We start from the raw sequence: 27,352 nt of genomic DNA, 5'->3' as shown, positions 1-27,352 counted from the left end.
AGTGGGCCGATGGGACCTGCTGCATCTCTAAAGTCCAAATCCAAAAATCTCTGCTAGCCTCTGTCCGCAGTTTGTAAGTGGTAGAATCTGGACTAATGTCGAGAGACTAAAATGGAATAGGTGGGTACATGGAATGAGCTGTCAAGGAAGGTGGTTGGGGCAGGTACTATAACAGCATGAAAAGACACTTGTCTGCACGTCTTTGCAATGTGGAAGGGAACTAGAGCACCCGGAGAAAATCCACGTGGTCGCAGGGGGAACGTACAAACTCCGTACAGACAGCTACATGCATGGGAAAAGTTTAGAGGTATATGAATAAAATGCAGGCAAACGGGACCAGCTCAGATCTTGGTCGGCATTGACGAGTTGTGTTGAAGGGCCTGTTTCCATGCTGTATGACTCTAGTATTGTGTAAATGGGTGGTCGATGGTCGGCTTGGAGAAGGCGTCTGCAAGGACCCCTAGGTGGCTTCCTGCACCATACAGTCCATTGCACATCTCACTACAGAAATGTAATGAAGACCCTCGGACTTAGGGTTGCCAACTGTCCCGTATTAGCCGGGACATCCCGTATTTTGGGCTAAATTGGTTTGTCCCGTACGGGACCGCCCTTGTCCCATACTAGGCCCGGGGGGCGCTGTAGGCCCGGACATTGTAGGCTAACGGAGTGTGTTCGGGGAGCGGGGCCGAGTGTGTTCGCCTAACGGCGACGCAGCGGTAGAGTTGCTGCCTTACAGCGAATGCAGCGCCGGAGACTCAGGTTCGATCCTGACTATGGGCGCCGTCTGTACGGAGTTTGTACGTTCTCCCCGTGACCTGCGTGGGTTTTCTCAGAGATCTTCGGTTTCCTCCCACACTCCAAAGACGTACAGGTTTGTAGGTTAATTGGCTGGGAAAATGTAAACATTGTCCCTTGTGGATGTAGGATAGTGTTAATGTGTGGGGATCGCTAGTCGGCGCGGACCCGGTGGGCCGAAGGGCCTGTTTCTGCGCTGTATCTCTAAATCTAAATCTAAAATCTAACGGAGGTTGCGTAACAACCCGCCTCCCGTCCCGGGCGGCCGCCATTGGTGGAGCGGGAGCACATGGCCGTTGGCTGGGTGAGATCACATGGGTCGCGGGGCGGTGACGTCACCCTTTGTCCCTTATTTGGGGGTGAGAAAGTTGGCAACCCTACTCGGACTATCCTCAAACCAACTTTACTGGCTTTACCTTGCACTAAACGTTGTTATTCCCTGATCATGTATCTACGCAGTGTAAATGGATCGATTGTAATCATGTATTGTCTTTCGGATGGCTGGTTAGCACGCAAACCTTGGTGCACGTGACAATAAACTAAACTGAAACAGGAAGACATAACCCAACAGAAGCCAGGAGAATGGGGTTGAAAAGGAAAATAGATCGGCCATGATCGAATTGCGGATCACACTCGATGGGCCAAATGGCCTAATCCTGTTCCCATGTCTTACGGTCTTGTGAAGGCAACACAGCAGTAAGGAGTATAAGAAAATAACTGCAGATGCTGGTACAAATCGATTTATTCACAAAATGCTGGAGTAACTCAGCAGGTAAGGAGTGCTGCGCTGTTGTAGGTGATGTGATTAATGTTGAACTGAGGTCTCGTCAATTCCTGTTATAGATATATTGTTTCAGAAACTGGAGGCCATTCCCCTGATGTCTGCAATGGTGTTGTGTGAATTGTTTTCCTTTCTCTGCAGTTTTCATGTGTCCATTACCCGCACGTTTTTGCAAAATAAAAGATTTAGCTCACGGTTATTCTGGTGAACTTACGTTATCCAGCTGCTTAAAGCTGACTTCCAGATTCTGCTGGGCTTTTCTTCCCTCTAGAAGATGCTAGAACAGAGAAAGAACAATTAGCACAAAGATTAATTCATGCTGGAAGAATTGCATAAAATTTCCAAAGGCAGACATGGTCTAAAATATCCTCGGCACAAGAGGATAGTTGGATAAGGCAAGGGCAGGTGAAAAGCTAACAAGGCACTTTATTAAAAATCATGTTAGTTCCATTCTATTGTGAAAGTCTAATGCACTGGCTGAGTAAACACCTCTGAGCATTGTCCTCCAGCTTTTAAAAGCCATCTCGGGTGTCGTCTCTGTGGAGTTTCCACATTCTTCTTGTGAGTGTACAGGATAGCACTAGTGATCGATGGTGGGCACCAACTTGGTGGGCCGAAGGGCCTGTTTACAGACAGTAACCACCCAATACACACGGTCAGTTGTCTCGTTGGGATTGGGTTGAGTGGCCAGGAATGAGCCAAGATTCCACCGCACACTTTAGTAGTTACAGCATGAAAACAGGCCCACCGAGTCCGCACTGACCACCAATCCACATACACTAGCACCATCCTACACACTAGGGACAATTTACAATTTTACCGAAGCCAATTAACCTACAACCTATACGTCTTTGGAGTGTGGGAGGAAACCGGAGCACCCGGAGTAAACCCACACATACAAACTCCACACAGACAGCACCCATAGTCAGGATTGAACCTGGGTCTCTGGCACTGTGATGCAGCAACTCTACCGGTGTGCCAATGCATGGAGCCATTGGCAAAACCATTAAAAGCATGGCTCACCGTTATTAATCACATCGTTGGGCCAGATGGCTTGATTCTGCTCTTATGCAGTGTTCTACTCAACAGCCTTCAACAGGTGAATTCACCCCCCAAAACATTTGTCCTTGTCACATTTCCTCTTTCAATATGCCTCTCAAAATCTACCTCTTGGACCCAGCTTTTCATTACCTCTGCTAGCATCTCCCAAAATAGAAACAGGAAAATGTTGAAACACCCATCACACCCCGTCTACGGACACAGAAACAGGTCAGAGCCCCTTCGTCAGATCTCTTCTGAAGACTTCAACACTGTTTCGCTTTCCATAGACGCTGCCTGGCCCGCCGAGTGTTTCCGGCATTTTATGTTGTTATTTCAGGCTTCCAGCATCTGCGATTTATTTTCATTTTCGTCTACTCTTGATGTTGCTCCGTGTTATAAAGCCCCTTACATTGACTTTGGGGAGTTGTCACGGTGGATTTCAATAGACAACAGACAATAGGTGCAGGAGGAGGCCATTCTGCCCTTCGAGCCAGCACCGCCATTCAATGTGATCATGGCTGATCATTCTCAATCAGTACCCCGTTCCTGCCTTCTCCCCATACCCCCTGACTCCGCTATCCTTAAGAGCTCTATCTAGCTCTCTCTTGAATGCATTCAGAGAATTGGCCTCCACTGCCTTCTGAGGCATAGAATTCCACAGATTCACAACTCTCTGACTGAAAAAGATTTTCCTCATCTCAGTTCTAAATGGCCTACACCTTATTCTTAAACTGTGGCCCCTTGTTCTGGACTTCCCCAACACCATTCAGATAATACTCTGCCTACCTATTCTTACCACCAAAGTGGATAACCTCACACTTATCCACATTAAACTGCATCTGCCATGCATCCGCCAACTCGCACAACCTGTCCAAGTCACCCTGCAACCTCATAGCAACTTCCTCACAGTTCACACTACCACCCATTTCTGAGAGTGAAACCGGAACTACTGTCATTTGCAAGAGGCTTTTGGTGCAAGGCAATTGCAACCTGTGTGGGAAGATGGTTGGGATGTGTGGATGGGGTAGATTGAGGTAGAGGGTGAATGAAGACGTTCGCATTGAACTGTACCATCTTGCGTTCCTGCTTGTTCTCAAACAGGTATTTCATCAGTTCAGCAAAGATGTACTGTAGTAGATTCTCCGCAATGACCTCTCGCTGCCCAGCATAGTCATTCAGCTCATTGAGAATGTTGATGAAGGTTTCAGACTGTGAGAACCTACAGGGAAACAGAAGTTAAAACAAGTTTAGATTTAGATTTTTAGACTTAGAGATACAGCGCGGAAACAGGCCCTTCGGCCCACCGAGTCCGCGCCACCCAGCGATCCCCGCACATTAACACTATCCTACACACACTAGGGACAATTTATACATTAACCCAGTCAATTAACCTACATACCTGTACGTCTTTGTGTGGGAGGAAACCGAAGATCTCGGAAAAAAACCCACGCAGGTCACGGGGAGAACGTACAAACTCCGTACAGACGGCGCCCGTAGTCAGGATCGAACTTGAGTCTCCGGTGCTGCATTCGCTGTAAGGCAGCAACTCTACCGCTGCGCCACCGTGCCGCCCGTTTAGAGATACAGTGTGGAGGCAGGCCCTTCAGTCCCGTGGGTCCACACTGACCATCGATCACCCATCCACACTGTCGTGATATTGCAAGGACTATTTTGTTGCATCACAAGGACGACTTTGTTTGCCCGCGTAGCAACATGTATATGTGGGAATGACGTAATATGGGCAGGGCACTCTGGTTCCAGGTGGCCGTGAAATAAACTGAGCCTGGATTTATGCTCAGCTTCAAACCCCTAAATACGTGCACTTGTGGTCATTCCAGAGTCAAAACAATGGCGTAACAGATACCGGACCATGACGTACAACACACACTAGTTCTGTACGAACATTGACTTATCTAACTTCAAGTAGCCCTTGCTTTCCCTCTGTCTCCATCCCCTCCCCATTCCCAGTTCTCCCACCAGTCTTACTGCCTCCGACTACATTTTATCTCTGTACCGCCCACTCCCCTGACATCAGTCAGAAAAAGGGTCTCGACCGGAAAAGACACCCATTCCTTCTCTCCAGAGATGCTGCCTGTCCCGCTGAGTTACTCCAGCAGTTTGTGTCTACCTTTGATTTAAACCAGCATCTGTAGTTCTTTCCTACACACTAGTTCTGTGTAATCCTTTTTTCTCTCTCCCTACACACTAGGGGCAATTTACAGAGGCCAATTAATCTACAAACCCGCACGTCTTTAGGATGTGGGAGGAATCCGGAGGAGACCCACGCACGCGGTCAGAGGAAGAACATGCAAACTCTGCACAGACAGCATATGAGGTCAGGATCGAATGCGGGTCTCTGGTGCTGTGAGGCAGCAGGTTTACCAGCTGCACCACTGAGCCGCTCATAATAAACATAAGTTCGATGAGACAACGTGAGCACGAGGAGAACATTTAGTCACCCATTCAATTTGCTTTAAGAATCCTCCACTCAGCCTTCAGACACACATGATGGGTTTCAATTTAAGGAGCGACTAGCGTGGGCGGCACGGTGGCGCAGCGGTAGAGTTGCTGCCTTACAGCAAATGCAGCGCCGGAGACTCAGGTTCGATCCTGACCACGGGCGCCATATGTACGGAGTTTGTACGTTCTCCCCGTGACCTGCGTGGGTTTTCTCCGAGATCTTCGGTTTCCTCCCACACTCCAAAGACGTACAGGTATGTGGGTTAATTGATTGGGTAAAATGTAAAAATTGTCCCTAGTGTGTGTGTAGGATAGTGTTAATGTGCGGGGATCGCTGGGCGGTGTGGACTCAATGGGCCGAAGGGCCTGTTTCCGCGTTGTATCTCTAAATCTAAATCTAAAAAATCTAAGAGGTCGGTTTGCCCCACAGCAGAGGAGGTTAGGAGAGGACATGATTGAGGTATATAAAATTATGGGCATATAGACTGGAATATTTCCCCGATATCAGGGATAGATAAAACTCACTGACAGCAGAATAAGGTGGCAAGGATTTAGGGCAAGGGGTAAGGGAGTTAGAGGAGTAGAGGGTGATATTTTGTTCATCCAGAGACTGCTCAGTGTTTGGGAAACTGAATAATGAAAGGTCTGGATAGAGTGGATGTGGTGAGGATGTTTCCACTAGTGGCAGTGTCCAGGATCAGAGGCCACAGCCTCAGAATAAAAGGACGTACTTTTAGAATGGAGATGAGGAGGAATTTCTTTCGTCAGAGGGTGGTGAATGTATGGAATTCATTGTCACAGAGAGCGGTGGACAAATCATTGGGGAATTTTTAAAGCGGAGATTGATAGGTTCTTGCTTAGTAAGGGGATCAAAGTTTTTGGGGTGGGAAGCCAGGAGAATGGGGGAAGAGAGGGAAAAATAGATCAGCCATGATCGAACGGTGGAAGAGGGGGAAAAATAGATCAGCCATGATTGGATGGTGGAGCAGACTCGATGGGCTGAAGGGCCTAATTCTGCTCCTATGTCTTAGGGGCGTATGATACACTGCCTGAGAGAATGGTGGAAGCAGTCTTGCTGATAGCCGACTTGCCCAGACTTAGACGACATGGGGCCACGGGTTGGAAGATGGGACTACTAAGAATGGGTGGCCTCAGGTTGGTGTGGATGTGATGAGCCAAATAGCCCGTCTCGCTGCCTTATTTACATTTGTATTAATGTCTCCATGATGATTCACTAGCCTCACCTGTTTGCACTGGCCAGCGTTGTGACAAAGGTTACCTGGTGAATGTTTAAAGTTAAATTGACTTTGAGCGTTGTTATCGCCAACAGCAATTTACTTGTACTTGATAAAGATAAAGTCAACTCTGCTCAAGATTTTGGAACAACCGACAATAACCAATAAGATAGACACAAAATGCTGGAGTAACTCAGCGGGTCAGGCAGCATCTCCGGAGAGAAGGAATGGGTGACGTTTCGGGTCGAGACCCATCTTCAGACTGATGGACAGGGAAAGCAAGGGCCACTTGAAGTTAGAGTTCATACCTCTGGGGTGTAAGCTGGCCAAGCGAAATATGGGGTGCTGTTACTCTAATTTGCGCTGGGCCTCACTCTGACAATGGAGGACTCCCAGGGCAGAGCACTCTCTGCAACAATGACCAATTCTGGCCAACATTTGTAAATCTAAAAGGAAATACACTGGAATTTAGAAGGATGAGAGCAGATCTTATCAAAACGTATAAGATTATTAAGGGGTTGGACACGTTAGAGGCAGGAAACATGTTCCCAGTGTTGGGGGAGTCCAGAACAAGGGGCCACAGTTTAAGAATAAGGGGTAGGCCATTTAGAACTGAGATGAGGAAAAACTTTTTCAGTCAGAGAGTTGTGAATCTGTGGAATTCTCTGCCTCAGAAGGCAGTGGAGGCCAATTCTCTGAATGCATTCAAGAGAGAGCTAGATAGAGCTCTTAAGGATAGCAGAGTCAGGGGGTATGGGGAGAAGGCAGGAACAGGGTACTGATTGAGAATGATCAGCCATGATCACATTGAATGGCGGTGCTGACTCGAAAGGCCGAATGACCTCCTCCTGCACCTATTGTCTATTATCTATTGTCTATTGAAACCCCAGAACTGAGGCAGAAATAATTGACGAGTTCACGCTTTGCTTGTGCAACACATCATAGCAACAGTCATCAAATCAAGGGAGCTGGCGGGAGGCGGAGAATCAGTGGACTTGAAGGGAAATAATCCACCTGCTTGAAGCCCACAGATATATCTGGAAGGGACACAAGGTGGGGACGAAAGGGCTTTATGGGATCAGACCGCTGTTCGCCAGATTCCTTCTGCTTCCCTGCAACTTTATGTTTATAAAGAGAAGCCACCGACTGGAAGCTCCTTGACAACGGACCACGAGTTTGTTTTGACTTCCTCCGATGATCCGATGATCACTGCTGAGAGCTGGGTGGCAAAGCACAACTATGCGAGGGCACAATGAATGAAAGAACTGGCTCCAGGCCCAGAAGCGGCATCACACGGACCTTGTGATTAACCGGCACTTCCAGAAGAACCAGTGAGCCAATCTTTGCACAAAATTGTGTACCTATCTGTAGATTTGCCTGTGCACACATACACATGAATACTCACCTGCGCACGTGAATGCACAAATTAATTGGCACATGCATGCTTGCACTGGTGTGCACTGATCAATGTATACACGTGTTTATGTGCGGACACTGAAAAAAAAACCCCCACAAATATAGAAGTGACTTCAGTAATGGACGTTTTAACCGGCCCCTTTATAATGGATTTCAGATATAGCGGACACCCCTGCTTCGCACCGTCTCCCCGGCCGTTTACAGCCTCGGCTTCCGACCCAACCCCTGACTTGCAAGGTGCACCAGCGAGCCCTTCTACACCCACCGCACGGTCCAGCGACAGAGCTGTTGTTGCGGCTCACGTTGTAGCCCATGGGAACAGCGCTTTCTTCAGGGCGCCACCACTGACAGGACGCGCTCGGTCACCCTTAGGCTGACTATATATATATATATATATATATATATATATATATATAGATATATATATATATAGATATTTGGAGCAACTATATATTTAAGTAACTGTGGTTCAGGCAGCATTTCTGAAGAACATGGATAGATGACAATTTGGATTGTGTCCCGACCCGAAATGTCTACCAGAGATGCTGCCTGACCCGCTCAGATTACTCCAGCACTTTAATTGCAAGATTCCAACATCTGCAGTTCCTTGTCTATTTGCACAAATGTAGATTGATTGATTAAATGATCCAGTTGTGCCCAGGCCGACCATCGATCACCCTCGTTCTATGTTATCCCACATTCTCATCCACTCCCGACACACCAGGTGTAATTTGCTGAGAGCAACTAACCTACAAACCCGCATGTCTCTGGCATTTGGAAGAAAACGTGAGGATCGGAGGAAAACAATGCAGTAACAGTGAGAACATGCAAACTCCGCAAAAACAGCACCCGAGATCAGATTTGTACCTGTATCTCTGGGAGTAGGAAAATAACTGCAGATGCTGGTACAAATCGAAGGTATCACAAAATGCTGGAGTAACTCAGCAGGTCAGGCAGCATCTCAGGAGAGAAGGAATGGGTGACGTGATGGTTGTGAATCTGTGGAATTCTCTGCCTCAGAAGGCAGTGGAGGCCAATTCTCTGAATGCATTCAAGAGAGAGCTGGACAGAGCTCTTAAGGATAGCGGAGTCAGGGGGTATGGGGAGAAGGCAGGAACGGGGTACTGATTGAGAATGATCAGCCATGATCACATTGAATGGCGGTGCTGGCTCGAAGGGCCGAATGGCCTCCTCCTGCACCTATTGTCTATTGTCTATTGTCTATAGACGTTTCGGGTTGAGACCCATCTTCAGACTGAATCTTCAGACTGTATCTCTGGGAGTGTAGGCTGCAGCACCACTTTGCTGCACATACTGAGAGACGTGCTCAATACACAATATGTGCACACTTTATGTTTTATACATTTACACATAAATAGTATACATACTTGCACACTCAAAGTAAAGTATAAACACAAATAACATATGCACTCGCTTATATTCACATGTGTACATACACTCACAAATAGCATGCATGTATGTACTGTGCATATGCAAAAACGCATTCATTCAAGTCTACTTCATGGAGTGTGATTAGGATAAAAGCTAAAGGAAATAAAGCAGCTGCCATCACTTCTGGATAGAGTGGCGATTCCACTGTGGAAACTACCAAACACCTCTCTCCAGACACTCCAAATCTCATTCCATCAAGAAACAACACAGGGAAAGGGGAAACCAAGAGACAACCGAGATGGCACGGTGGCGCAGCGGTAGAGTTGCTGCTTTACAGCGGATGCAGCGCCGGAGACTCAGGTTCGATCCTGACTACGGGTGCTGCACTGTAAGGAGTTTGTACGTTCTCCCCGTGACCTGCGTGGGTTTTCTCCGAGATCTTCGGTTTCCTCCCACACTCCAAAGACGTACAGGTATGTAGGTTAATTGGCTGGGTAAATGTAAAAATTGTCCCTAGTGGGTGTAGGATAGTGTTAGTGTGCGGGGATCGCTGGGCGGCACGGACTTGGTGGGCCGAAAAGGCCTGTTTCCGCGCTGTATATATATGATATGATATGATATGATATGATATGATGAAGGGTTTCATTCCTCTCCACAGGTGCTGCCTGACCTGCTGAGTTCCTCCAGCAGCTTTCCCTTTGTTGCTGCGGATTCCAGTATCTGCCCTCCCTTGTGACATTCAATGCCCCACGTCCCAAAGGAGGCTCTCACTGGCCAAGGTGCACAACCGTAGAGCCAACTGCATCTTCTTCCTTCCCTCCAGAGATGCTGCCTGACCTGCTGAGTCACTCCAGCATTTTGTGATACCTTCGATTTGCCCCGGCATCTGCAGTTAGACCCAACTACACGTAGAGGCAACTGCAACTTACTTCAGTTCTTGGTCCTCTTTCAACACTCGTTTGGGGCTGTATTTCTTCACCAAGGTCCTGGGGGAAAAAACGTAAAACAAATCAGACGCCCCACCACCAGAAATCACAAGGTGAATCCATGTTCACCATGGGAAGAAACCCAATTATTTGGCTAATTTTGTAAATCAACATTTCACCGTTTTCTCCTGGGCTGCTTTGATTCCCAGGGGTTCCACAGAAGCTAGCAAGCAATCAGAAAAGATTAAATTTCTATTTGAGTGCTTTAGTTTAGTTTAGAGATACAGCGAGGGAACGGGCCCTTCAGCCCACCGAGTCCACGCCCACCCGCGATCCCCGCACACTAACGGTATCCTAGACACACTAGGGACAATTTACAATTTCACCAAAGCCTATTTACCTACGTCTTTGGAGAGTGGGAGGAAGCTGGAGCACCCGGAGAAAACCCATGCTGGTCACAGTAAGAATGTACAAACTCCGCACAGACAGCACCCATAGTCAGGATCGAACACGGGTCTCTGACGCTGTAAGGCAACAACTCTGCCACTGTGCCACTGTATTGCCCCTAAGAGTGCCTGGAGCATGCTGCCGGGGTGGTGTTAGAGGCAGATATGATAGTGGTATTTAAGAGGCTTCTGGATAGTCGCATTAATATGCAGGAAATGGAGGAGAAGTCAATAGTCAATAGTCAATAGTCGTTTATTTGTTACATACACATAAATGTGTAGTAAAATGAAACATTACCCGCAGTTGAACAATAAGACCAATAAGATTAATCAATAAAATTGCAATAACACATACAATCACAACTAACACCAAACAAAAAGAAACATCCATCACAGTGAGTCTCCTCCAGTCCCTTCTCACTGTGATGGAAGGCCAAAAATGTCTTTTTCTCTTCCCTGCCGTCTTCTCCCGCGGTCAGGCTGTTGGAGTTGCCACGTCGGGGCGGTCGGGGCTCCCGATATTGAAGCCCCCGCCGGGCGGTGAAAGGTCCACGGCCTATTCCAGGCCGCGCCGGATGGTGAAAGGTCCGTGGCGGGCCGACCCAAGCCCCGCGATTCAGGGCGGGCGAACACGCTGCCTCTGCCGCTGCCGGAGCTCCCGATGTCGGCCCCCATCCAGGGGCCTGCGGGCTTCCGACGTCCACGCGGCCCGCGCCGGAGCCTCCGGAGACGAGTCGCAGCCGCTCCCGTAGCATCCGCAGGCAGCCAGCGCCGCAGGTGGTGAGTCTGGGCCGCGGGCTCTGCGAACCAGAGCCCCAGGTGGTCCCAGGTGCATGGCCGGTGGTAGGCCGCAACGGGAACGGAGACACGACACAGAACAAAGGTCGCGTCTCCGTTCTGGAGAGAGAATGTTACAGTTCCCGTTCCCTCCCACCCCCACCCCACCCCCCAACCACCCCCCCCCCACCCCCTCAAAAACATAACATACAACACTACATCATATTAAAACTACAATTCAGACAAAAACAACAAAAAACACAAAAGACAGACGGACTGCAGGCAAAAAACTGTAAATTGTCCCTAGTGTGTGGGATGGAACTAGTGTATGCTGCTCGATGCAGGCTCGGTAGACCAAAGAGACTGTTTCCACATTGTACCTCTAAACTCTAAACACTCACCACCCTCGGTGTAAAAAAACTGCCCTTCACTCCCTTCAAGTGTTTAACCTGGATATGTAAACTTCATGCTGGTTAATCTGGACACTGCACATCTCCAAGTGCATAGTAACTTTGAACCTCACTAGTCAAGGTAAGCAGGCCCTGTCTGGGACCAAGGACGTTTGGCCAACACAGTGAACTTTCAATTTCTGTCAACCCCGGTCTTCTTCACCGTTCGCCACTTTTGAAAACGGGAACTGGGTCCCAGACAGGTCAGTCAGTTCCTCAACTTGGTTCCCCTTGAACTTCTGCCCAACAGGGTGCGAACATCTCTGGCAAGCCCAGCGTTTATAACCCATCCAGAGTTGCCTACAGGATCAGCTCAGAGGGCAATGACGGGAACAGGAGAGGCATCTGTACAAGGAAAGGCTCATCCCTATATTTCAATAGACAATAGAAAATAGGTGCCGGAGGAGGCCATCCGGCCCTTCGAGCCAGCACTGCCATTCAATGTGATCATGGCTGATCATTCTCAATCAGTACCCCGTTCCTGCCTTCTCCCCATACTCCCTGACTCTGTTATCCTTAAGAGCTCTATCTAACTCTCTCTTGAATGCATTCAGAGAATTGGCCTCCACTGCCTTCTGAGGCAGAGAATTCCACAGATTCACAACTCTCTGACTGAAAAAGTTTTTCCTCATCTCAGTTCTAAATGGCCTACCCCTTATTCTTAAACTGTGGCCTCTTGTTCTGGACTCCCCCCAACATTGGGAACATGTTTCCTGCCTCTAACGTGTCCAACCCCTTAATAATCTTATACGTTTCGATAAGATCTCCTCTCATCCTTCTAAATTCCAGTGTATACAAGCCTAGTCGCTCCAGTCTTTCAACATATGACAGTCCCGCCATTCCAGGAATTAACCTAGTAAACCTACGCTGCACGCCCTCAAGATTCAAGATTCAAGATAGCTTTATTTGTCATCCAATATTGGACGAAATTCAGTCACCCACAGTCCAACAATAAAAGCATTAAATAGGCATTAAAATTACACAACCCCCAAAACACACAAAAAAAGAAACATCCATCAAAGAAACATCCATCACAGTGAGTCTCCTCCAGTCCTCTCCTCACTGTGATGGAAGGCCACAATGTCTTTCCCTTCTCCTGCCGTCTTCTCCCGCGGTCAGGTTGTTGTGGTTGCAGGCCGCACCGGACGGTCCGCAGCGGGCCAAGCCCAAGGCGAGTCGCAGCCGCTCCCGCAGCCTCCGAAGACGGCCGGCTCCGCCGATGATAAGTCCGATCCGGGGCGGGCGAACACGCTGCCGCTGTTGCTGCACGTCGGAGCGGTCGTGGCTCCCGACATTGAAGCCCCCGCCCAGCAGAGAAAAATCCCGCGGCATATTTTAGGCCGCGCCGGACGGTGAAATGTCCGCGACACAAGCCCCGCGATCCGGGGCGGGCGAACCCGCTGCCACTGCCGGAGCTCCCGATGTCGGCATCCACGCAGCCCGAGCCTAAGGCGAGTCGCAGCCGCTCCCGCAGCCTCCGAAGACGGCCGGCTCCGCTGATGGTAAGTCCGATCCGCGGGCTCAGCGAACCAGAGCCCTGGAGGCCGCCAGCTCCAGGAGTTGGGCCGATGGTAGGCCGCAGCAGGAACGGAGACAACACCCAGAAAACAAAGGTCGGGTCTCCGTTCGGAAGGGACACATATTTACAATTTTACAGTTCCCCCCCTCCCCCCCACATACACACACAGTACACAAACACAAAAACACGACATCACATCGACAATTAAGACAAAAAAACACAAAGACAAATGGACCGCAGGTAAGCCGCAGCTGCTATGGCAGCGCCGCCATTTTGGAAGAATAGCAAGAATATCCTTCCTCAAATTTGGAGACCAAAACTGCACACAGTACTCCAGGTGAGGTCTCACTAGGGCCCTGTACAATTGCAGAAGGACCTCTTTGCTCCTATACTCAACTCCTCTTCTTATGAAGGCCAACATTCCATTGGCTTTCTTCACTGCCTGCTGTACCTGCATGCTTCCTTTCAGTGACTGATGCACTAGGGCACCCAGATCTCGTTGTACGTCCCCTTTTCCTAACTTGACACCATTCAGATAATACTCTGCCTTCCTATTCTTACCACCAAAGTGGATAACCTCACACTTATCCTCATTAAACTGCATCTGCCATGCATCCACCCACCCACACAACCTGTCCAAGTCACCCTGCAACCTCATAGCATCTTCCTCACAGTTCACACTACCACCCAGCTTTGTATCATCTGCAAATTTGCTAATGGTACTTTTAATCCCTTCATCCAAGTCATTAATGTATATTGTAAATAGCTGCGGTCCCAGCACCGAGCCTTGCGGTACCCCACTAGTTACTGCCTGCCATTCTGAAAGGGACCCATTTATCCCCACTCTTTGTTTACCAAGGTATTTCCTACCAAGGTAAAGATCCAAGACTATTCACCATCCTCGTTCAAGCATGCCAACTTGAACACAAGAAACATGAACTGGAGTGGGTTATTTGGTATATTGAGTCTACCCGAACACTCAAGACAACAGCTGATTGTTTGTATGTTCTCCCTGTGACAGCGTGGATTTCTTCCAGGTGCTGGGGTATCTTCCCACATTCCAAAGGCGAGCAGGGTTGCTGGTTAATTGGCTCCGGTAAAATTGTAAACTGTCCCTAGAGTGTAGGATAGTGCTGGTATATGGAGTGATCGCGGTGTGCACAGACTCGGTGGGTCAAAGAGCCTGTTTCCTCGCTGCCTCCTCTTGAATGTCACTAAAACGAAGGAGCTGATTGTGGACTTCAGAAGGGCTCAACATCCAAGGACGTACACGCCACTGGAGATAAATGGGTCTACTGTGGATAGGGTGAGCAGTTTTAAATACTTGGGAGTCCGCATCACAGAGGATCTGACGTGGGCAACGCACATTGCCGCCCAGTGGGTAAGGCAAAGCAGCGCCTTTACCACCTTAGACAGCTGAGGAAATTCAGAGTGTCTCTGAGGATCCTTCATTGCTTCTACTCTGGGGCTGTAGAGAGCATCTTGTCCGGCAACATTACAGTCTGGTTTGGGAACAGCTCTGCCCAGGACAGGATGGCCCTGCAGAGAGTAGTGCGTTCAGCAGAACGCTCCATGGGAACTACACTCGTCCCCCTGCAGGACCTATACATCAGGAGGTGCAGATCCAGAGCAAGCAAGATCATGAGGGACCCCTACCACCCCAGCAACGGACTGTTCCAGATGCTACGATCGGGCAAACGCCTCCGCTGTCACGCTGTGAAAACGGAGAGGATGAGACGGAGTTTCTTCCCACAGGCCATCAGGACTGTCAACTTTTATAACTCCAGAGACTAAATTTTTGTCTACACTATAGTAACTTATTAACTTTATTTATATGCTGTAACTGTAATTCTTTTTTGTGCACAATCTGCAGGCATTGCCACTTTCATTTCACTGCACATCGTGTATGTGTATGTGACAAATAAATTTGACTTGACTTGACTTGACTTGTATCTCTAAAGTCTCTTCAGTTTCAAGTCAAGCTCTAAACCTCCTCCTTTTTCTCTGTTTATATAATTCCCTGACCATTTTCAACCCGATGCAAATGCCCAAACCGATATTCAACGTCCTCCTCATCCCACTCATGAACTCCAGAGGCCTTTTATCACCTGGATATCACACATCCATAGATCTCACCAGTCATCACTTCCTTCCCGGGCAAACTGCACCCTCCTCTCACCTCGAGGCCTGAACAGCGGGCCAAGATAGAAACATAGAAACATAGAAAATAGGTGCAGGAGGAGGCCATTAGGCCCTTCGAGCCAGCACTGCCATTCACTATGATCATGGCTGATCATCCACTATCAGCAACCTGTGCCCAACTTCTCCCCGTATCCCTTGATTCCACTAGCCCCTAGAGCTCTATCTAACTCTCTCTTAAATCCATCCAGTGAATTGGCCTCCACTGCCCTCTGTGGCAGAGAATTCCACACATTCACAACTTTCTGGGTGAAAAAGATCCATCTCACCTCAGTTTTAAATGGCCTCCCCTTTATTCTAAGACTGTGTGGCCCCTGGTTCTGGACTCCCCCAACATTGGGAACATTTTTCCTGCATCTAGCTTGTCCAGTCCATTTATAATTTTATATGTCTCAATAAGACCCCCTCTCACCCTTTTAAACTCCAGTGAATAGAATATCTCAGAATAACAAGGAAGTTGTTGAGAGATTAAAAAGGGCATTAAAAAAAAAAAAATTCTCATTGAATACTCTTGCTTAGATATTGTTGATGTAGGAAAGCTATGGCCCAAACAGGGAACGAGGATGGAGGTGTTGGGAGACTAATGGTGTGGTCTGGAAACACATGCCCAGTTGTCAGTGCAAGGCTCTACCCGTCTCTAAAGGTGGGCTGCCAACTCACCTCAGCTGCTTGGCGTAGCTCTGCTCTATTTCACTGCGATCCTTCACAAACTTCACGTACTTCTCCACCAGGTCGATCCCCCACTGGGTCTGCCGTTCTATGATCTCGTACTGGTCCTGGACACAGGAAGAAACAAGAAATACCACGGTCAGGTAAATGGAGAGAAATAGAAAAAAATAAGGAGGAAAGTACGTTTTTCATGGCATTCTACAAATGGAAATCAACCAATGATTTAGTTTAGTCTAGGTTAGAGATACAGCGTGGAAACAGCCCTTCAGCCCACCGAGTCCGCACCGACCAGCGACCCCCTCACATTAACACAAGCCTACACACACCAGGGACAATTTACACTTATACCAAGTATACAGACACAAGCCATTTAACCGACAAACCTGTACGTCTTTGGAGTGTGGGAGGAAACCGATGATCTCGGAGAAAACCCACGCAGGTCACGGGGAGAACGTACAAACTCCGTACAGACAGCACCCGTAGTCGGGATCTAACCCGGGTCTCTGGCGTTGAACTCTACCACCGTGCCACCGTGACAGTTCTTTACTGTCAGAAGACGATATAAGTTCATAAGTGGACACAAAAAGCTGGAGTAACTCAGCGGGACAGGCAGCACCTCTGGAGAGAAGAAATGGGTGATGTTTCGGGTCTAGACCCTTCTTCAGTCTGTTTTTTCAGACGTCTGCAGTTCTTTCTTACACATAAGTTCATAAGTCATTGGAGCAGAATTAGGCCATTCGGCCCATCAAGTCACCTCTGCTATTCAATCATGGCTGATCTATCTTTCCCTCTCAGCCCCATTCTCCTGCCTTCTTCCCATAACCCCTGACGCTCATACTAATCAAGAGTCTCTCACTTCTTAGGCCCCCTCGGTCATGGCTGACCATGGGTGATGCATCCTAGTTGGCTGCTTGCTCCACACCTCGGCTGTGTCGAGCAGCGTTGCTTGTGGCTGAAGAGACCAATGCAGGAGTGACAGTCTCTGTGGCAAAGGTCACATTTGTGTGTGTGGTCTCTGGTCTGTTCAAGTTGCTGCTTGCCCTCCTTTCTGCGTGCCCGCTTGTCTGCCGCTGCGTTCATCAGTTTCTCTTCCCCCGTTTTGAGATGTTGGTTCAGGGTACCTCTCTCCACCTCGTGCGGTCAGCTGCAAGGCTCTCCCAGGACTCCACATCGATGTCGAGCGCCTTCACATCTCTCTTGCAGACATCCTTGTAACGTAGCTGGGGGCGGCCGATGGTTCTCCTCCCAGATGTCAGCTCTCCATAGAGGATGTCTTTTGGAATACGACCATCCTCCATGCGGTGGACATGGCCCAGCCACCGCAGCCTGTGCTGCCTGAGTAGAGTGTACATACTCGGAAGGCCAGCGCGAGACAGAATCTTGGCGTTGGACACTCTGTCTTGCCAGGATATACCCAGGATACGGCGGATGCTTCTAAGGTGGAAGGTGTTGAGTTTTCTCTCCAGTCTGGCAGATGTAGTCCATGTCTCACTGCCGTACAGCAGCGTGCTGTTGACACAGGCGTTGTAGACTGCTCTCTTTGTCTTCACTGTCAGCTTTGGATTGGTCCACGCTCGAGTTGTGAGGCGAGCAAGAGTTGCAGCTGCCTTCCCGATCCTCTAGTCAGTGGCTTTGTCTACGTTGAGTCTCTTGAGCTCGTTGTGTATGACAGCTGTTTTCCTGGAATCGCTGAAGTCCTTTGGGTTTCCAGAGGAGGCCGGTCATCATTGTCCGGACATTCCACGTTCCCAGTTTTAGAGCTGGTCTCTTTTGATGTGGTCTTTTGTTGGCAGGGTGCGATGGTTGCGATCGGCTGTTGGGATGGTTCCTAATCCCCGTGCACCCAGTGAGGATAGCAGACCGTGGCGGGACAGCACCTTATTGGCTGGGGGCTGCCCAGCTTGAGGCGGGCGGTAGCTGTCCAGTGAGATCCGAAAATCCCTCCCACCGTCGGGAGCAACCCCTGGAGCCTCGCTTTACGCCAATCTAGCGGTGACTTATAACCGGTAACTGTTGCTCCCCGTGTTGTGTTGACGCCGCAGGTGAAGCTGGAGTATCCTCTCCAGGTTGCAGGTGTAGGTTTGCAGTGATGTGTGGTCGGATGCAAGCCTGGACGATGTCATGTGAAGGACAGGCTGTTGCCCATGCAGCACGTCCCCCCTCTCCACGTCACTGATCGATCCAAAGAAACAGCAGGGCCGTTACAGTTTGGTACCAGCTCCATCGCAGGAGCTGCCAGAACGAGGTCGTGGACAACGACAAACTGCCTTCGGGACTCTGACTCCTGATTTTCTTGAGGTTTACTCCTGGAGCCTTTTCCATGACTGGATATGGCCACAAGGCAGTGGAGGTTTTAGACTCCTGGATGGACTGCCTTCCCAGGCTGACGAGCCTCATCTGCCCGAGACTCATGGGGGCAGGAGCATCTACCTTCCCCTGCAAGTCTATGAAACCTGCCCACTGCCCAAGAGAGTGTATCAATCTCTGCAGTAAAAGTATCCATTGACTTGGCCTCCACAGCCTTCTGCGACAATGAATTGCACAGATCCACCACTCAAAAAAAAGTTTTTGGGCTTTATAGATCAGAAGGCTGCAGCTGGATATACAAAGGTAATAGACAATAGGTGTGCAGGAGGAGGCCATTCGGCCCTTCGAGCCAGCACCGCCATTCAATGTGATCATGGCTGATCATTCTCAATCAGTACCCCGTTCCTGCCTTCTCCCCATACCCCCTCACTCTGCTATCCTTAAGAGCTCTATCTAGCTCTCTCTTGAATGCATTCAGAGAATTGGCCTCCACTGCCTTCTGAGGCAGAGAATTCCACAGATTTACAACTCTCTGACTGAAAAAGCTTTTCCTCATCTCCGTTCTAAATGGCCTACCCCTTATTCTTAAACTGTGGCCCCGTGTTCTGGACTCCCCCAACATTGGGAACATGTTTCCTGCCTCTAACTTGTCCAACCCCTTAATAATCTTATACGTTTCGATAAGATCCCCTCTCATCCTTCTAAATTCCAGTGTATACAAGCCTAGTCGCTCCAGTCTTTCAACATATGATAGCCCCGCCATTCCGGGAATTAACCTAGTAAACCTACGCTGCAAGCCCTCAATAGCAAGAATATCCTTCCTCAAATTTGGAGACCAAAACTGCACACAGTACTCCAGGTGCGGTCTCACTAGGGCCCTGTACAACTGCACACAGTACTCCAGGTGCGGTCTCACTACGGCCCTGTACAACTGCACAAAGTACTCCAGGTGCGGTCTCACTAGGGCCCTGTACAACAAATAGAAGACAATAAAGTGAAAAATATTCTTAAAAATTACACATGTGGCACAAAGTTTTCTGCAGTCAATTAAGTACTTTTGACATGGTCACCATTGCAAAGAAAACCATTTTGAAAACCCAATACCATCAATTCAATGTGGTTGTGGCTTTGGCCAACAGATTGGAGAAAACCACCTCACTTTCTTGGGGTAATGACCTTTGTACACACACACACACACACATACACATATATATATATATATATATACACACACACATACACTTTGTGCTATTTATTTTGTGATTCTGGTGTTTACATCTATCTGTTGCGTTGTTACAAGTGAGAATTTCATTGTTCCATTTCGGGACATTTGACAATAACACATTCTTGACTCCTGTTTCCTAGCAGTGCTAAAATGCATTCTCTCTCGCAGGCTCATTAACAACCTTGTGATTGTTTGCCACTAAGGATTTAGGATTAATTGGCTGACCGGCACATCGTTGGGATGTGGGAGGAAACTAAAGAGCCTGGCAGAAACTCGGATCATGCAAACTACATCATTTAAGGTGAGGTCCAAACCTGACAGCTGAACCAATCGAACAAACACAAACCCAAGATACAGGTTATGGCCTGGATTAGAGGGTATTAGCTACAAGGAGAGGTTGGACAGACTTGGATAGTTTTTTCTCGCACGCTGGAGGTTGAGGGGATAGTATAAAATCATGGTAGGAATTCACTGGTTGAATTTAAAAGAGAGTTAGATAGAGCTCTAGGGGCGAGTGGAATCAAGGGATATGGGGGGAGGGCAGGCACGGGTTACTGATTGTGGATGATCAGCCATGATCACAATGAATGGAAAAAACTACCACACTTTCTTGGGGTAATAACCTTTGTACACACACACACACACACACATATATATATATATATATATACACACACTGAACTTTGTGCTATTTATTTTGGTGTTGTGTTGCTGCAAGTAAGAATTTACTTGGCTCGAAGGGCCAAATGGCCTCCTCCTGCCTATTTTCTATGAATGAGAGGGGAGACAGTCAGAAACTTTCTCCCAGGGTAGAAATGTCAAAGACTAGAAGGCATACTTTAAGGCTAAAGTAGACGTACAGGGCAAGTTTATTTTTAGACAGAGTGTTGGTGGGGGCCTGGAACGTGCTGCCAGGTGGAGGCACATACAATAATGGCATTTAAAAGCCTGTTCAATAGGCACAAGGATATGGAAGGAATGGAGGGGTATGGAACATGCAGGCAGATGAGATTAGTTTAGGTTGGCATCATGTTCAACAGGGGCATTGTGGGCCAAAGGGCCTGCTCCTGAGCTGTACTGGTCTATGTTCTAAGAGCTGAGTTCAGTGGAGTTAGTCTAGCAGTGTCTCAGACACAGTATTTGGATGTTGGTCGACAGAGGCAGGATTCCCCGGCCATTTCATAAAAGTAATGTGACATCCGCCAAGGAACCTTCCAGAAGGCTTTTCTCTATTGTCTGCAAATTGGGAACGGCCCAGTTCAGCTGCTTCAATAAACTGCATTGTTTTTGCTTCGACCCTTGGCCAGTGCCAATAAACCTTTACCGCCAAGTTAATCCACCATGAATACACTCCAAATATTTGGAAGAGACCCAGAGATGGAGGGGTGGGGGGGGGGGGGGGGGGGGGGGGGGTGGATGGGCGTTGGTGATCGCCAGAGAGGGTGGTAGGGTCAGTAAGATTCTCTTACATACAAGCTAAGAAAAAGTTAAGGATCTTTTCGAATAGTATAAAATTCTTAAGGGATTGGACAGGCTAGATGCAGGGAAAATGTTTCCCATGTTGGGGGAGTCCAGAACCAGGGGTCACAGTTTAAGAATAAAGGGTAGGCCATTTAGGAAAAATAAATTCACTCAGAGAGCTGTGAATCTCTGCCACAGAAGGCAGTGGAGGCCAAATCACTGGATGTATTCAAGAGAGAGTTAGATATAGCTCTTATGGCTAACGGAATCATGGGATATGGGGAGAAAGCAGGAACTGCTTCTGGATGACCAGCCATGATCATATTGAATGGAGGTGCTGGCTTGAAGGGTTGAATGGCCTACTCCTTCAACTATTTTTAATGTTTCTATGTTTCAAAGAAAGAGGGGGCAAGAGAAACAGTGATTAGGGCGTGCACAACACGCACAGACACAGCAGTAGAGCTGCTGCCTTGCAGTGTTAGAGGCCCGGGTTCGATCCCGACTACAGATGCTGTCTGTTTGCACGTTCTCCCCGTGACCTGTGTGGTATTTCCCCGGGATCTCCGGTTTCCTCTCACACCACAAAGACGTACGGGTTTGTAGGTTAATAGGCTTGGTGAAATGGTAAATTGTCCCGGGTGTGTGCAGATGGTGTTAATGTGCGGGGATCGCTGGTCGGCGCGGACTCGGTGGGCCGAAGGGCCTGTTTGTGTGCTGCATCTCCAAAGTAAATAGTGCAAAACATCTAGCGGTGTATGGGCACACAAGAAGTGACTGGAGACATTTTGGGGTGCCACAATGGCTCAGCGGTAGAGTTACTGCCTTACAGCGCCAGAGACCCAGGTTCGATCCAGATTATGGGAGCGGTCTGTATGGAGTTTGCACGTAGTCCCTGTATGGAGTTTGCATGTTCTCCCTGTGACCACGTGGGTTTTCTCCAGATGCCAAGTCCGCGCAGGTTTGTAGATTAATTGGCTTCTATAAATGGTCCCAAGTGTCTAGAGTAGAACTAGTGTAGGAGAGATCGTTGGTCAGCATTAACTTGGTGGGCCGAAGGGCCTGTTTCCATGCTGTGTCTCTAAACTAAATTCAGCACGAGGAACTGCAAATGGTGGAATTTTGAGCCAAACATAAAACGTCCACTCCCCCCCACAGATGCTGCCTGACCCGCTGAGTTCCTCCGGCACTTTTTGTTTGCTTAAGACTTGACCGGACATTAACACAGCAGGAGAGAAACGAAAAAGAAAATTCTGTCGGAATACGCGGCCAGTCATTTGGCCAAGTCTTTGGAACTAATCCAGTGTCTCTTTCTCTGACCCATTGCAACCAGAGAGCTGGACTAAATAATAATTAAACCATAGAGCATTACTGTTCTGAGCGTAGTTTGCTGCCAATTCACTGTCACTAGAGCTTATAGATAAGATACGATTATTCTGCAATGAAGCCACTGTTATGAAATTTATATCTATTTACCCAAGTACTGTTGTGTTTTCAGAAACCATAATTAGCTTGACATTTAACTCTCAAAATGTGATTTGTAGGCTGCTATTTCTGCGCTATCAATCCTGATGAGCGATTTTACCAACGTCCCAATGCCAGGCTCGCTCCTGTTTTATAGTTAGCCAAAACATAGACCCTGTCTCTCTCTCTCTCCACAGACGCTGCCTGGCCTCAAGGACCCTCAACGTTTACTGTTTTATTTTATATTGCCAGCATCTCCAATAATGTTGCTCCTGGGATCAATATTATGCACACTATTGCAATCTACGAGAGTTTCTTTCGTTATGGTCGTGTAACAGTCTAGTTACTGGATAAGCAAACAGAAGTCTCATCCAGTCGTTCAGAGACACAAGTTCAAATTCCACCTCTGGGACTTTAAGTCAAGTAATTAAATGCATCTGAGATTAGAGTGAGTCTCAGTAGCAGTGACCACAAACAACAGCATTGTCGAATCTCATTCACCGAAGTCCTTCCCTGTCTTTCCTCACGCTATGACTAAAAGCATACAGCAATAGGACTAAGGGGCCTGTCCCACTTAGGCGTTTTTTTAGGCGACTGCCGGCAACTGCAATGGTCGTAGCACTTTGCCGAAAAACCGGCGACTGGACCCCCCCTACGACAATGTCTACGATAAGCTACAACAAACTACCACCTAGTCGAGTAGGAAAATAACTGCAGATGCTGGTACAAATCGAAGGTGTTTCAAAATGCTGGAGTAACTCAGCGGGTCAGGCAGCATCTAGGAGAGAGGGAAAGGGTGACGTTTTGGGTCGAGACCCTTCTTCAGACTGAATTATTTGGGGGTGAGGAAGTTGGCAACGCTACTAATACGGGACAAGGGCAGCCTACTTTAGCCCTAAATGCAGGATGTCCCGGTTAATACAGGACAGTTGGCAACCCTATTGGAAGGGGATGTCCAGATCACCATTGCCAGCTGTCGTTAGCCTTTGATCCTGCTGAGGATGGTGAGGTGAGGCATGCGAGACGGGCAGCCAAGATTTATGTGTCAGCTTGCAGATCCAAAGCACATAACCTGGTGTATAAGAAAATAACTGCAGATGCTGGTACAAATCGAAGGTATTTATTCACAAATTGCTGGAGTAACTCAGCATGTCAGGCAGCATCTCAGGAGAGAAGAAATGGGTGACGTTTCGGGTCGAGACCATTCTTCCGTCTGAAGAAGGGTCTCGACCCAAAACGTCACACATACCCCCTCTCCTAGATGCTGCCTGACTCGCTGAGTTACTCCAACATTTTGTGATACCTTTGATTTGTACCAGCATCTGCAGTTATTTTCCTACTCGACTAGGTGGTAGGTTGTTGTAGCTTGTCGTAGACATTGTCGTAGGGGGGGTCCAGTCGCCGTTTTGTGAATACATAACCTGGTGTGTCAGTAGAGGCTGCGGGAAGCAAGACCATCTGAAAAAGGTCCGAAGAAGGGCCTCGACCCGAAACGTCACCCATTCCTTCTATCCAGAGATGCTGCCTGTCCCGCTGAGTTACTCCAGCATTTTGTGTCTAAAAATGGAAGGGAGCAGCTTCTGCCTCAAACATTTGCCATCTGAACGCCCACTTCTTGTTCAATTAAACTGAAGGAGTGCAATGCGATCCAACTGCCACTGCCTTTTCCTCCCCCTAAAAGCTCAAGGCAAAGGTGCCTGTTTCCATGACGCATGTTTCAATCAATCTTGGAGACAAAGTCCCATCTTCTATGTGTTTTTGTGTCTGCGTCGAGGGTGATTTGGAGTTTCAAATGCTGCTCGCATTCTACAGCCGCTGACTTCGAGATGACCGTCGTTCTTGAGCGGAGGTGACACGGACTCAGAAAGTTCAGGGACCCCGTTGGAAGACACTTCTGGCATTACGACAAGAAAGGTTGAGAGAAAGGCAGAGGTGACGCTGGCTGCAGTCTTGAGGAGACACCAACAGAGTCAAAAAGGGCAAATGCAATTTCAACTTCGAGGAGCTCGCAGTCTTGGGTTGAGACTGACGTCAGGAAGCCCCAAAGCCGCACGAGGTTCGATAGCCCCGACCCCGGGGTAGATCGCCCGGCCCGGGGGAGCTGATGCAAGTGCTTGATCACATCGACGAGGAAGGCCCGACCGCCGGCTACGGGAGTCAAGATTGTCATGTCAACAGAAGGTTAGAGGCCCCCGACCGCTGGAGGACAAAGAAGGGAAGAGATTGAACGTTTTTTCGCCTTCCATCACAGTGAGGAATGTGGAGGAGTCACTGTGGTGGATGTTCATGTTAAAATGCATTTTGTGTGTCCTGTTGCTTTTTATTGGTATGACTGTATGGCAAATGAAATTCCTCGTATGTTGCAAAACATCCTTGGCTAATAAAGTATGATTGTGATGATTATGATATCAAGCGCACTGACCAGGATTAGTTTAGGTTAGAGATACAGCGAGGAAACAGGCCCTTTGGCCCACCGAGTCCATGCCGAGCAGCGATCCCCCCACACTAACACAATCCTACACGCACACTAGGGACAATTAACAATTTTATCGAGCCAATTGGCCGACAAACATGTTCGTCTTTCGATTGTGGGAGGAAACATGAGCACCTGGAGAAAACCCACGCTGGTCACGCGGAGAACGTACAAACTCCGTACGGACGGCACCCGTTGTCAGGATCGAACCCGGGTCTCTGGTGCTGCAAGGCGTAGAAACATAGAAACATAGAAAATAGGTGCAGGAGTAGGCCATTCGGCCCTTCGAGCCTGCACCGCCATTCAATATGATCATGGCTGATCATCCAGCTCAGTAGCCTGTACCTGCCTTCTCTCCATACCCCCTGATCCCTTTAGCAAAAAGGGCCACATCTAACTCCCTCTTAAATATAGCCAATGAACTGGCCTCAACTACCTTCTGTGGCAGAGAATTCCACAGACTCACCACTCTCTGTGTGAAGAAATGTTTTCTCATCTCGGTCCTAAAAGACTTCCCCCTTATCCTTAAGCTGTGACCCCTGGTTCTGGACTCCCCCAACATCGGGAACAATCTTCCCGCATCTAGCCTCTCCAACCCCTTAAGAATTTTATATGTTTCTATAAGATCCCCCCTCAGTCTTCTAAATTCCAGCGAGTACAAGCCCAGTCTATCCAGTCTTTCCTCATATGAAAGTCCTGCCATCCCAGGGATCAATCTGGTGAACCATCTCTGTACTCCCTCTAAGGCAAGAACGTCTTTCCTCAGGTTAGGAGACCAAAACTGCACACAATACTCCAGGTGCGGTCTCACCAAGGCCCTGTACAACTGCAGCAGAACCTCCCTGCTCCTAAACTCAAATCCTCTTGCTATGAATGCCAACATACCATTCGCTTTCTTCACTGCCTGCTGCACCTGCATGCTTGCTTTCAATGACTGGTGCACCATGACACCCAGGTCACGTTGCATCTCCCCTTCTCCCAATCGGTCACCATTCAGGTAATACTCTGCAACACAACCGCTGTGGGAAGGTGAAGTGCATAAACTGGACCCAAGGGAAGAGAGGCTGGGAATGGGAGACAGTGGCAAGGCATGTTGAGATGGATCTCGATGAATGGGTGGAATTGATGTATGAGACTGGATCTGGTATGCACCCATTGATTGGGATCTCAGCTTGCAAATATGAGGCTGTAATTGCCGGCAAAAGCCTATGCTAACTGGCTTTATCTTGCACTAAATGTTATTCATGTTATCTCCTCTATAATGTATCTGGCACGATTGTAATCATGCATTGTCCTTCCGCTGACTGGATAGCACGCAACAAAAGCTTTTTACTGTACCTCGTTACACGTGACAATTCAAACTCAAACTAAACGCAGCTCAAACTAAGCCAACAAATCCAGAGTCACAAGTTCACACACCTCCAAGGCTACTGTGGTGTTAAATTGAATTAATATCTTTGTGACAAAAAAAGGCTTAGTCACTGTGACCACAAAACTGACAGATTAATGTTATTGATGAAATCCAATCTGCTCATGTGCTCCGGGGAAGGAAATCTGCCGTTCGCACCCAGGCTGGACTGAATGTGACTTTAGACCCGTGGCAATGTGGTTTGACTCTTATCCGGCCTCTGAAACTGCCTGGTAAACCACTTAATGGTTTAACAAATGGTTTGTTAAAATAGAAAATGAGCTGCAGTTGTTCAAGGCACAGCTCAGCACTAGCCTCTCAAGCGCAATAAGGAATGGGCAACAAATGAAGGCCTTGCCAGCAAGATCTCCATGCCCATTGAATAAAAAGGGCAGCACGGTGGCGCAGCGGTAGAGTTGCTGCCTTACAGTGAATGCAGCGCCGGAGACCCGGGTTCGATCCTGACTACGGGTGCTGTCTGTACGGAGTTTGTACGTTCTCCCCGTGACCTGCGTGGGTTTTCTCCGAGATCTTTGGTTTCCTCCCACACTTCGTACAGACAGCCCCTCCTCACCCCCCCCCCCCCCCCCCCGCCATCACAATCAGCCTGAAAAAGGGTTCCGACCAAAATCTGCACCTCGGCATGTACTCCAGAGATGCTGTCTGACACGCAGAGTTACTCCAGCACTTCATGTCTTTTTTAAAAAGATGCCAGCATCTGCAATTCCTTGTGCCTCCAGATAATACTATCCATAAATACAATCAAGTCAAACTCAAGTTCAATAGGTAAAGCAAAGGAGAAGATACTTAGTGTAGAATATGGTGCTTGGCATTGTAGCGCATTCCTGGACAAAAGTCCAACATCGTCAATGAGGTCATGGTGAATCGGACAGTACCTTGGCTTAGGCTTGG

General features: G+C 48.4%; 1 protein-coding gene across 2 annotated transcripts in view; it reads right to left on the bottom strand.

Moving 5' to 3' along the window:
• Positions 1-27,352, bottom strand: part of LOC144610733 (cdc42-interacting protein 4 homolog) — a 148,798-nt gene that overhangs the window by 34,315 nt on the left and 87,131 nt on the right. For both annotated transcript variants that reach the window (XM_078429664.1, XM_078429665.1), the window contains 4 exons: positions 16,097-16,212; positions 10,050-10,106; positions 3,689-3,836; positions 1,791-1,853 (listed from right to left, as the gene is read on the bottom strand). In XM_078429664.1, coding sequence (XP_078285790.1) covers positions 1,791-1,853; positions 3,689-3,836; positions 10,050-10,106; positions 16,097-16,212 — 384 coding nt within the window. The remainder of the gene's footprint in view (positions 1-1,790; positions 1,854-3,688; positions 3,837-10,049; positions 10,107-16,096; positions 16,213-27,352) is intronic.

This window comes from Rhinoraja longicauda, chromosome 37, assembly GCF_053455715.1.
Source record: "Rhinoraja longicauda isolate Sanriku21f chromosome 37, sRhiLon1.1, whole genome shotgun sequence".
NCBI lineage: Eukaryota > Metazoa > Chordata > Chondrichthyes > Rajiformes > Arhynchobatidae > Rhinoraja > Rhinoraja longicauda.
Note: the sequence above shows the minus strand (reverse complement) of the source record. Positions and strands in the feature narration are given on the sequence as shown.